General features: G+C 38.9%; 1 protein-coding gene across 2 annotated transcripts in view; it reads right to left on the minus strand.

Moving 5' to 3' along the window:
• Positions 1 to 12875, minus strand: part of si (sucrase-isomaltase) — a 110161-nt gene that overhangs the window by 38286 nt on the left and 59000 nt on the right. For both annotated transcript variants that reach the window (XM_079679290.1, XM_079679291.1), the window contains exons 20-24: positions 9308 to 9364; positions 5477 to 5601; positions 3690 to 3778; positions 3381 to 3430; positions 1437 to 1607 (exon numbers count right to left, since the gene is read on the minus strand). In XM_079679290.1, the coding sequence (XP_079535416.1) occupies positions 1437 to 1607; positions 3381 to 3430; positions 3690 to 3778; positions 5477 to 5601; positions 9308 to 9364 (492 nt within the window). The remainder of the gene's footprint in view (positions 1 to 1436; positions 1608 to 3380; positions 3431 to 3689; positions 3779 to 5476; positions 5602 to 9307; positions 9365 to 12875) is intronic.

A 12875-nucleotide genomic window follows, 5' to 3' on the forward strand; every position in this document is an offset into this window, starting at 1 on the left:
GTTTGACCCTGGGCGCTTACCGTAGGACTATTGCTCAGTAATTATTTCTCTTTGTGATACACAGGCTCACAGGAAAGCTTTACAATCCTCTCGTAATGTAAATTGGTATCATCTCTTACACTTAGAGGCTAACCTTGAAGGTACAATGGTTCAAGTCTTATTGAAATAAATGGTGGCTTTTCGCAAGAGTAGCCACCGCTATACTCATCCCTGTGCATCTGTCCCGCGTCAGTACATCAAGGTCTTCCTCACGGTGGAAATACGTCGACAAAATGATGGGGAGTTTTTCACATTTGATGACTAAACAATTCTGGATTTATTTGTATTACTGACCTACTGATACAACCTACTAAAAAATAGCCTTACTCAAGCAACCAACGGTATATTATAATTATATTATCTTGTTAATACTAATACACCTCTATAAATATATTGAAATATCTTTACTTCCAGTTCTTGTGTTTATGTTAATATATCTTCTTTTTTTTTTATGAATCTTTTATTTTATATTATTCTAAAAATTAAGCATTTGTAAACTTTTGCAAAACCCAATTTCAACCAGGATAAAGAAATATTCAGATTCCCAATCCCAATCTGTTTCTGAAAAATACTAATATTACTAATACTACAAGAACAACTACTACTGCTGCTACTACTACTAGTATAATAATAATAATAATAATAATAATAATAATAATAATAATAATAATAATAATAATAATAATACTGTTAATAATAATAATAATGATCATAATATTAATAATAGCAAATTGTAGTAATGATATCTTAATTAAAAACAATTAAATGTATTTGTTGCCACTTGAAAGCAGCAGAACAGGCTGTGAAACCACAGTATTATATTTCAGCAGACTCATTATATTAAATATTATAAAACGGACAAGTCAAATCAAGCAATCTGATTGGTTCTTAGCCGTGATATACTGAGCGTATACCACGGGTAGAATTGTAAGTTACTTTTCACAACAAGTCAGTATCCCTCCGCGTCTGAAAAAAACAGTATACCGTTGGGCCGAACCACGCCCCTTAGCTCTGATATAATGAGCATATACCACGGCCTGTCGTGAGCTATTGCTTAAACATTACATAGCATTTAGCTGACACTTATCGAAAGCAACTTACAATAAACAGACATACAATGACATTAGCATTTATTCAATATTCTGAACTTGGGCACCTGAGGAATGTAAGTCCACACATCATGTCTCATTCTTTTTAGCTCTGATCTCGTCTCCATTTACGCTGGAGGGATATGACTAGCTGATAAAAGCCTGGCTATGATCGTTATTCTTTGCATTTTATTTAGTATTGTTAGTGTTTTTAAGCAACATTTGTATGTTTTTCACCCCTGGCAAAAAAAACGATAGTTTCTCTCATCATGCATTTTCACAAGGCGATCACAATAAGTGTGAGCTTACCTTCTTGGCTGCATCGTAGGTGACGTTGGCTACTGCGGTGGTTGAATTTCCGACGAGAGTGTAACTGACAGACATGGGAGGTCCCGCCACACCAAGGACAGTGATGTTCTCAAAAAAGAGGTTGTTTGGGTCCTGGTAACCAGCACGGTTCACCTGCATAGACAGCACTCCCTACAGCGCAGAGGACACACACAGTTAATGCCTTATTTGCACTGCTGGAGAGTAACTAAGTGCATTTACTCAAGTATTATCATACTAATCAAGTACTTTATAGTTCTGCTCCACAATGATTCGTTCAAAATTTTATTTTAAGACATATAAAGCCTTAAAAAAAATATATATATATATATACACATATGTTAATAATTAAGTTTTTGGGAGAAGGGGTGGGATTAAATAAGTGTAAACTTCTTCCCACCCCTTTTTAGATGAGTAATTAAGTAGATAATTTGTTTATACATGAATTAGAATCAGTAATATTTGTGTATATCAATTTGACACTGCTTAATTTTAAAATGTTAAATGTGTGTATTATTGTTTTACACATTCAAAATAAATAAAAGATAAACCGGCCTATTCTTCCTTAAAAAATATTGTACTTGCTGCAATTTCAAATAGCACTAATCCATATTGCGATTTGGATGAACATTGGATAAATCGTGCAACCCTAGTGCTGGTAGTAAGCATCTCCTATAAACACCCAGTGCTCCTGTCCATCACTCAAACAGAAGTTCAGAATGATTTCCCGTCCGTCGCCCCTCCCCCACCCAAGTGTAATGATATCATTCAGGGAGAACATCATTGTCATACATCAAACATGCATGGCAATTTGGCAGTGCTGTGTGAAGCAGGAACACGGCGTGCTTGATCCAACAAAGCTCCAGCAGCGTGACGTCAATCAATTATGCTTATGTGTTGAGGGAAGTCTAAAGTCTCTGGTGGATTCAAACTTTGAACTTGAATTAACGTAATCAGGTTCTAAAAAAAAAAGGTAAGTGTATTCCTTTCCAGTTACATAAAAACAAGACGATATCAGATTACTGTTACAATCCTAAAAGTTGGGGATTACTAGCAGGTTTAAATTGTAAATAATCCAAAAAAGCATATTGTGTTTGTTGGAAAAGGTTCAGATTTAGTTTCTTCTCTGTAAACTGTTCTGTCGGCTATTACTTGAAGTGGGAATCTATATATGTACTGCTTGTGGTTTTCACTTACTTTGGTTCATTTGTTATTATTTTTATTCAGTAGGTGAACCTATATGTTCATAAAATAGTAGGTGTGATCTTAACCTCGCATACATTAAAACATTTTCTGTCAGCTCAGATTTAATTTCTGCTTTTTGAAACTGTAGTAGAGGACACATTTCAGATTCTAAATATCTTGGTTTCTTCTTTTCTAAGGTTATATTTATCTGTTGTCTTACTTTTTTAACATTTTATATTTTATTAAATATTTTCAAAAGACAAAAACACACGGGCAAGGACATGGCTCACACACATCACAAGTAGGACAGGACATAACATGAAGGGTGGGGGGTAGGGGGATTACAGTGTCAGTTACATTTGATGTATGCATATGGCGTTGTATTTATACATGATTTGCTTTATAATATAAGTATACTTCATTTTTTAATTGGTAAATAAATAGATAAATAGTCAAATAAATAAATACATATATGCACACATCTCTTCCTTTTATGATTAATTCACCTATTCATCCATTTCCCATTTAATTTAACTTTTTTCATTATTATTACCGTTATTTTTCTGTTTCTTCATAGCTCATTTCTCTTTATTTATATGTATTTAATATATTATTATATTTATTGTTGGCAGCCGAGATGGTTTGAGTCCAGGAAAGCCCTTATCTTATCCCAAAGCCTGTTGTCTGGCTTAACCAAATACATATCCGTTGTCTTGCTTAATCTATGCGAGGGAAACTTACAGCCATAACGGAGAACTCGTAGTGGAGGTGGTTGCCTGTTTTAACTGTGTCTGTAAAAAGAAGAAAACGAGAAACAGATGTTAATGTGTGTCAAAGCTGTTCACAAACTGACCTTCACTTCAGTTAATGTGTGTGAGCTGACTGTGTTTGAACATTCACATTGACTCATGTGATGCTTTGTACTTAACAAGATAAGAGCTTCAATTCGATGCGCATATAAAAAAAAAAAGTGCCTGTAATGAGTGGTAATAACAAGATGTGGTTGATCCTTTCTCACATAAACACACCAGCACATTCGCACACAAATACCTCTGGAGTCTCCATCGTCCCAGAATAGCTCCCCAGCCGCCTGGTTGTTGTCATCGAGAGCGACAATCAATCCCATGGGATGACGCCGACTTGAGACGTACGCATAAACACAAGGTTAAGTAAAAACACCATCCCCGCATGTCATTACAACTCAATAAATCTAAACATCTGTGCCCATTATTCAAATATAACGGGATCTATGATTATTATGAATGGAAATGTGGTGATTGATCAGTGTATGTGCTTCTGTGAGTGTGAGCATGATAATATTAATATAAATCACATGTAAGAAGGTGGTTGCACTGATGGGTCCTTAAACCCGTAAATTAGTCAGCATTTTCCCCCTTTTTGAAGTCTCTGTTTATTGATGATTCAATGTCAAAATAAGTTATTTGGTTACACAAGCTTTTGTTTTAACCCTTCGATGCACGAGTGACTGGACCCTACACTCTTCCATAAGTGGGTCAAAATAGACCCGTATGTGTTTTTATGCCATTTTTGTCATTTTGGTTAAGAAAAATCACTTGTATAATATTTAGTATTATATTTTGGTTTACACTACAAATATTTTATATTACATTTTTCACTCTTTATAACTTTTTTTACATTTTGCAGGGCTCTCAAGTTTTGAACAGAGTTCAGAGTGAGATTTTGGCAGCGGTGTTTGGTACTCCGACTTCTGGCTCCCCTCAAAGTTCCCATGAGGCCCTCTGTACCGCGAATGTCAACGGGGGGGGGGGCTGCTAGTGGAGTGTGAAGCCCTCTGTATCGCGAATGTCAACGGGGGGGGGGGCTGCTAGTGGAGTGTGAAGCCCTCTGTATCGCGAATGTCAACGGGGGGGGGGGGGGGGGGTGCTAGTGGAGTGCACACGTCTCAAAACAAGCCTAGTACAAAAGTGGCGTGTGAGCGTGTGATTGGAGTGAAATGCGTGACACTTGAGAGCTCTGATTTTGAAAAAAAAAAAAAATTCCATAGAAAATGCATGCGGGTCATTTCTGCATGATATCCAAAATATGTTTTTTGCTGGAATATGAAATGATAAAAAAATGTAATTACAAAGATACTCTAAGAAAACTACCTCACCGGGTCAAAAAAGACCCACTTGTGCATCTAAGGGTTCATCAGTACATTCCCACTGGTGACTGTCCGAAGCTTCTATGTGTCTTAAAAACAGCGGTTGCTAACAAGTGACTAAATCAACTACTAAACATCATTACGCCAAACGTTAGCCGCCTTTAGCTTAGCGATGGTGATGTGCAGCCATGTGAACGTGATGATGTTTGTTTATAGCCTAACGCTTTCTTATGCCTTCTGTCGCTTGAACTTTAGCTTAAAAATATCAGAGGCTTCTGTATGTGTTCAAAATGGCGGTTGCTATCAAGTGACTTTAAAAGACTTCTAACCGTCATCACGCTAAAGATAGATAGAAAGATAGAGTGTTGTCAAGCATTAGTTAAGTTAGCCGCCTTTAGCTAAGCGGTGGTGACAGGAAGCCATGTGACCGTGAGCATGTTTATAGCGTTAGCTTTTTACTTCTGGCACAAGCATTTGGCTTAAAAAATCACAAAGTGGTGTTAATGTGTAGAGATTATTATCTTATTTCCCGTAATACTCCCCAAAAATGTAAAAAATAAATAAAATATGTACTCAACATTTAAGGTGATAAGTGTGTGTGTGTGTGTGTGTGTGTGTGTGTGTGTGTGTGTGTGTGTGTGTGTGTGTGTGTGTGTGTGTGTGTGTGTGTGTGTGTGTGTGTGTGTGTGTGTGTGTGTGTGTGTGTGTGTACCTGTATGTGGTGGTGACATCAGGTCTCTGTGTTGGGAGGATTGCCCCCCCTCTGATGTGTAAACCAAGCTTGTCAGCTGGCAGGTACATATCAACGTGATTCCTGCGGTCTGTCAGTCGTTCCATCTGATTGGTACAACACAATCTATTAACTCACTTAAATTCCTATTTGTGTTTCCGTATGGGCAAAATCGCCCATTTTAGGGATATTTTTTGTATATTTAATTGGTGAAAACGGACCCGTTATAAGTCTAGTTTCATCCACCAAAATAAGATCCCATTTGTGCCCTTAGGCTATCCGATAGCATCCTCCTTTCCTTCCTCTGCTAGCATTTTGCTATCTGTAGCATCACGGCATCCTGATGTTAGCACTGCTCAAAACGATTGGCTATTTGTTTTTTATTTTCCCTAACCTTGTAGCAAAAGTAATAATTTGTGCATCAATACCTTTTTGATTAGTGCAGGATTTGTCTGGATATGGAACCCTGCTGAGAAATATTTGGGTCCAGATTTGATTTTCAATCAAACACAACACATTGAACTCACAATGCTAACTCTTGAGTTGCAACCACAAAGGAAACAAAAAGAGATTGATGATGACGGTTGGCCTTTGCAGCTATAAATTCCACTCTTAGAAATACTTTAGGTACTTGGACCTGATTGCGTCAGTGGCTTCATAAGTTGTATTGTGTAAGCTTACAAAACAAAATAATTTAAAAAATGCTTTGAAGGAACTGTTTATAACCTTCTTTTCTAATTTCCCCCGGTGGTTTGAAGCTAGGCAGATTTTTGATAACTCCGACATCACTTTATCAGCTACTTTATACCGAAAACTTCCTCTGCTATATTTTCAGAGTAGTATTAGTAGATTATAAAGAGTTTTAATGTTAAAACCTGCTTCAAAAGTAACATTTGATTCACTTCCGTTATCCCGTAAATGGGCAAGCACATAGCTATTTTCCAATGTACGTATATGGGCTAAAATTGCAATGTTCATTTCATGATTTTAGTTTTACAAAGTGTGATATTTTTTTTAGGGTATACATTTGATATACTTTTGAACCCCATGTCCATACTACAGCTATGTTTTACCGATGTTACACCATATTAAACCCAAACCTCACCGATATTAAACCTTTGTTGGACCCATACACAAATTCTTAACCATATAACTAACATGTTACACCAATAGTATACCCATAGTACACTGTTATTACTCCTATTTATTTATCTTATCGCTGTTAGAAACACTTTGGACAAGAGTATCAATCAACATTTAAAAGAAATGTGTGCAAGAAAAGTTAATACAATGCGATGACTGAGTGACTTTAAAATGTGTAACTTTTTGCATTATAACAACATAATCATTATACTTTAGATTCTTCTAAGAAGCATCTATTTGTGACGAGGAGACACATTTCTCTTTCCCTTCCCGTCCCTCTCTCGTTTCTTTGAGGGCCCAGATAGAGCGAAGTTAATTTCTGATCCCCTCGGGGACTGAATCCTCAGTCGGGCCTTAAACAATTTAAAACTCTCCTCTCATTCTCCACCTACTTCTTTCTCCACGTCATGTTATTCTCTCTTGTGGTGCTCTAATTCTTTTTCTTTTTTCTATCCCATCTTTCCTCCATTCCCACAGAGGATTGTGCGTTGGAGAATGTGTGTGCCACTTTATGCAGTACAGTAGAGTATGGGCGAGCGTGTGGGCTGGAGCTAGTGGAGCGTCCACAAGCAATTTCAGATCTTATCACCCCCTCATTGTCTGCTTTAAGGAGGTCTTCTCTCGCCTTGTCTTCTCCTCTTATTTCTTATTCCTGATGGCCAATCATCCCATCTTCCCACTGCAGCTTTCCCAACCTTTGCAGACCATTTAAAGTGGACTTATCATGCTATATTTTAATAATATATTGTAGTGGATCATACCTATATAAGGCATATTTATACTTTTTATTTTTCAAAATACCAAACAGATCATGCATTTTAGCCATTCCTCATTTCTCTCAATTTAACACTGTCTTTGCATCATGGGCTGATTCTGTGAGAACAGCACCATCTACAGGCCTGGCATATGTACTACAGCCTCTCCAGCGCTTTGGAACGGCAATGTCCGTGGCTGTCTCCTTCTGATTGGTGGAGTTGGCCCAATAGCCGTAGCGCCACTTCTGTGATGTCACTGAAGTGTTCAAATCTGGATCAGTCTGGATCAGATCCGTTGCAGCCCCTTTTTAAGAGATTTGGGTATGGAGGGAAATAGAGAGGGGTTGTGTTTTCTGACACTTGGTGAGTTCCCTGGAACACCGGGGACACATATTCATGTAGAAAAGACGTACAAAAGTGCATTTTGTATGATAGGTCCCCTTTAAATAAACACAAACCTACGTATATACTAAATGGCCCCTTTAACTTATTTCTCTTACCATCCCGACTGTGTTTTAGCTCATTCGTCCCTTTTTCTTTCCTCTGTAACGTGTTTTTCACGGTCATTTTCACTACATCAATACTCCCCCTGAACTCTTCCATCCTCCTACCCAGATAATCACAGGGGACCAACCAGGACAAGGGGCCGGCGGCAAGACAGCCAATCTAATCGCTCATCTGATCAACGGGCGCTTTACATTGCCACTGTGACGCCCAAATAAGGTCCCAAAGGAGCTCAACACCTCTTTTATCTCTCTGTCATGGAGATAGTCCCCCTCCTCTCCCCCCTGTCCCCTCTTTCAGTCTATCTTTGTCCTGCCTCTCGTGCTCTGTCTTATCGCTCCAGTCTCTGTCTCAAACAAAGAACTTGAGGTGAAGACTTTGACGTGACACATGTTCTACGTGTATGTGTTAATTCCACTGCTGTAACATTATCATTAAAAGCCATTTTGCTTCATTATGTCGAGCGCTACATATTTATAAATAATCAGGTTAATATGTACAAAATCCTAAGGCTTATGATGTCTAGCAACAGAGACATGATTATACTTTTAATGTTTTTTTTCAATGTAGATGCTATCTATGTTAAGCGGCCATTTTATGCTCATTTTCATATTTGTATCATCTATTTATGATCATCGTAACAAAGAAAAGTAAATGGAAAATCAATGATATCTGCATTTTATCAGAAGAACCTTCTTAGTTAAACATTTTTTTAAAGAAAAATCGGTACCACTTTACAATAAGACTACCCTTATAAAGGGTTTACGAATAGTTTGTAATTCATTTATTAATCAGGTTGTGAACACTTTATAAATCATTAATAAGCTTTTATAAGACATGAGATAAACAGGGCGACTGTGACCGGTTGCTTGCCAAATAGTGAGCCCACATTTATCTGGACTGCTAAACCTTATATTGGCTACCTAGCTTACTTCGTCTTCTTTATCAGCCAGCATCCTTGGTATCTGTTGCTCACTGAGTTCTCGCTAAGTAGCCACTATAAGGCTTAGTCATCTTGCCAAATAGTGAGCCTGTGTTGATGTATGAAAACTGTTAGATCTGGTTTATAAATGTTTTTTAATGATTAATAAAGTGTTTACAACCTAATTCATAACCTAATTATAAACCCTTTATGAATCCTTTATAAAGTTATTGTAAATTGGTACCGAAAAATCTATTATAGCACTTACAAAAACCACACAAATAAATCCTTGTTATCTGCATTTCACTCAATATAAATGTTTTTTTTTTTTAAAGCAAAGTTTCTCAAGGGAACATCTTTAAGCAATCATTTCACAAGGAACAGTGTCTACCATGTTTGCTGTTATATACATTACTGATTTCTCATCAGCAGTGGAAAGGGATGGGCTTTAGTAGAAAGTATTGTAGAATGAGAAGAATGTATTCTTACCGTCTCATAGTTATACCACACAGCATCTGGGATATATGCCCACACCCTGTCCTTACCCTGCAGAGATGAAGAACACAAAAAAAAACGTTATATGGCGCATATCATGCTTGTTGTGTCCTATAAATACTGCATTATAAAGCTCAGATTTTTGGATTAGACATCGGCTTTGTGTTCTGTGTGAAAGCCTGCCTGTGTTTGATTTGTTTTTGCAGCCAGAAACATGCTCACCGCACCAAGCCTGACACTTTAATCTTACAGGGCTAAACAGGAGTAGAAAAGCACCACAAAGGAATCAAGGATTTTTCTTGCCACCATAAATCACTGCAATGTAATATTAAATAAGTATAAAAGATCAAATGTTTCCATCAGGGAGAGCTATTTCAAAACTGCTCACCCTCTCTCCATCTGATATAAAGTTTCCACAAATTGCGGTGACATTTCAGTCTACAGTGCGATGATGCAACAGATGATGGGAAAGACAGCATGAAGCGACGACTGATAGGTGACAGCCTTTGATAGCTTAAGGTGGTGGACAGACAGGAGCAATCAATAGAAGAGCGCCAAGCCTTTGATCGCGTTGTCACTTGCCTGCTCTTTCTGACAGGGGCGCAGACAGAAAGAGACACGCATGGTGAAAGAAGAGAGGACTAGAGGTCATTCCAAAAAAAGAAAAAAACGCCTGACGGATCAGAGGCGGGGCTTAAGCGGGAAAACACTTAAGCCCCGCCTCGTAGCACGATAAGCTAATGTACCTACGCGATTCTTGCTTTTTTGAGTTTGTACTTATTGTAAGTTGCTTTGATAACATTGTCAGCAAAAAATAAGTGTACTGCAAGGCATTTCGATCTCTCTGTCTGTACACACAAACAGAAAGATTGACTATAAAGTTGACTTTGACTTTGACTGTGATGTCCAAAGGAAAACGGTTGACTGTTTCACAAACCAGCACAGGAAAAAGCACCTCATTAAGCAAAGAAGAGCAAATTTGTAATGCAAGATACTCTAAAATTAAACCTGAAACTCTAAAAAGAGTGAAATATGACAGAGACATATTGCTGTAATGGCCTGCTAACCAAATCCAATGACTTAATGACCTCTTTGGGGTCCACAGTGGCAGTTTAAAGCAGATCACCTGTCACAACTGCTGCACAGCCTGCGGGATGACAGCCCGGGGAAATGGATGCTCCCCCTCTACCTCGTTTTCTGGTGTCTGATTTGCTCGCGGCGCCTATCACTCACCGCACTGACTAATGGGGAGGGACTGCAGGACTTAGCATGGCTGCTAACTGTGATGGAGAGGGACAGGGCATGAGGCCTGCATCCTCGTTAGGAGTGCTGAAGCTCAGTGAGCCATAAGGTAAGATTTGATCAGGTGAGCTAAAGATTCAGACTGGCAGGATGATCAGATGGTAGCAGAGGTGGATGAGAGAGGCAAAGAGAGAGTGGGAGGGGGGAGAGGGGGGGGGTATATGGGATGAAATGAAATGGGATCACAAGGGTGAGTTGACAGGAACTGATTAAGAGAATGCAGATGAGATAAGGGAGCCAACGTTTGATGAAAGGATAAGCTAAAAAGTAAAGGGAGTAATGTGCAAGAGAGGGGGGGGGGGGCGTATGGAAGCATGGATCACGACCAGAGGGGATGACAGAGAGAGAGAGAGAGAGATATCCCCAGTTTATCACAGAGATCAAGGTTAAAGCATCGAGTGATCTGAATGATGGAGCGAGAGCATCATTAGGGAAAGGGAGAGGCGTGCGGACAGAGCGATAAATAGAAATAGACAGAGAGATATGAGAACGACGAGAAATAAGAGTGGAGGTTCATCGTGAAGGATCGTTGGAGAGGAGCATGTGACCTCACTCGGGAACATGACACTATCTCTTCATGTGGCCCTTCGCAAGCGGATGCACCTGTGACAGATAATCTCTTACCAATGCTTAAACAAAACCCCCTTTAGCAGCTTCCTGTCACTACAAAAATAATATTCAGCCACATCAGATCTGTCGTCAGGAGAGGATTATTTTTAAGTGGAGGGAAAATGCGGTTCATGTCATTGTGCAAAACTGCATTGCTGTTACTTTTCTACAACAGTTCAAGGTTTTGTTTTTAGCAGGCATGTTTGTCATAGAAAAATAAAAATGAATTATAGTTAAAGTTTCCTTTAGTAAACCTATACATGGGTAGATTTAGAGTAACATGAAAGTGTGAGATACTCAATGTCAAAAATGTACATTGCTCAAGGAGCGCGAATTCGACACACTGTGTGCACACATTTGCTGTATTTTACAATTAATCTTTTATCAGATCCAGATTCTGTAATACAACCATGTGCTGACCATAGCATGATCCTATGTACAGTATGTGTATATATACTCTGGTATATTGTTCAGAGCTTGTTTTGCTTGCTACCATGAACATATTTTATATTTTTCCATCTGTCATGAAGGTCAGTTTGCAGTAGTAGGAGGGGAGGTTCACGTGGGGTCTTGTAAGTATTGATTGTCAGTATTGACCAAGCAGCATGGAGCATCTTCGTTCTTTGCTCAGGTTTGGTTTAACCCAAATTCTGGACATGAACAAATGTTACTCAAAACCTTACAAAATCTGCTCTGTGGATGATATGTTTGTAACCCCCTCTAACACTAAATAAAAACCCTCCTATCCTCTAACCACATACTGCCCACATGGCTGTGGTGTGAACGACTGGTTTCAAACATGATTGTCAGAATATGCCACGATGCATTGGGTGAGAATGTTTGGCTAAATGCATCATCTTCACATGTTAGGGACTGGTTATTGATACACCTTTAACAACCCTAACTTCACATGCAACATGTATGGAAGACCCCCTAATACTGGTTGACAAGAAGGATTTGAAGCTTGCAATTCCGGCTAACATGTAAGCAAACTTTCTGAACAAGTGTATTGTAATGCCCTGTGATTCCATTGTCCGCATTTCTGCACGATTACAATCAGGGTCGTGATTTTCCTCCTTAGAGATGCATTTATATCGCATAAATTCCTCTATATTAACTAACGGGGCACTTTAATGATGCAGAACACATTCATTTTAAAGAAAGAAATCCAGCGAGTGGTCATGACTGACACCACGGGGCGACTGTGGCTGCATGGAGGCGCGGTCCTCTTTTAATCGAGACGTTGTGGGTTTCGATCCCAGTCAACATACAACATGATGTGTCCTGATGGTATGGCCCACGGTGTGTGAATGTGTTTGAAAGTTAGCTCACTTGAACAAATGGCACTGCTCCGTATGAATGGGCGAATGATGACTTGTTTAATGTAAAGCGCTTTGAGGCGTCGTAAAGACTGGATGAAGCGCTATATAAATACAGTCCATTACTGTTAAAAAACCCACTGGTAATGCATTCCTTTTCGATCCACCCTGTTTCCAACTTCACCTCATGCCTTGAAGGATGTCGAAAAGTAGTTACACTGATTATTTTTTGATTTGCAAAAACAACAACCTTCATAGTCACCTTATGGCCCTCGCCAGCCGCAACCCTTCAGAGGGCTCAAACTCTGAGGCACTGCAAGCATAAACCCTCC

Source organism: Notothenia rossii (genome assembly GCF_949606895.1).
Source record: "Notothenia rossii genome assembly, chromosome: 4".
Lineage (NCBI taxonomy): Eukaryota > Metazoa > Chordata > Actinopteri > Perciformes > Nototheniidae > Notothenia > Notothenia rossii.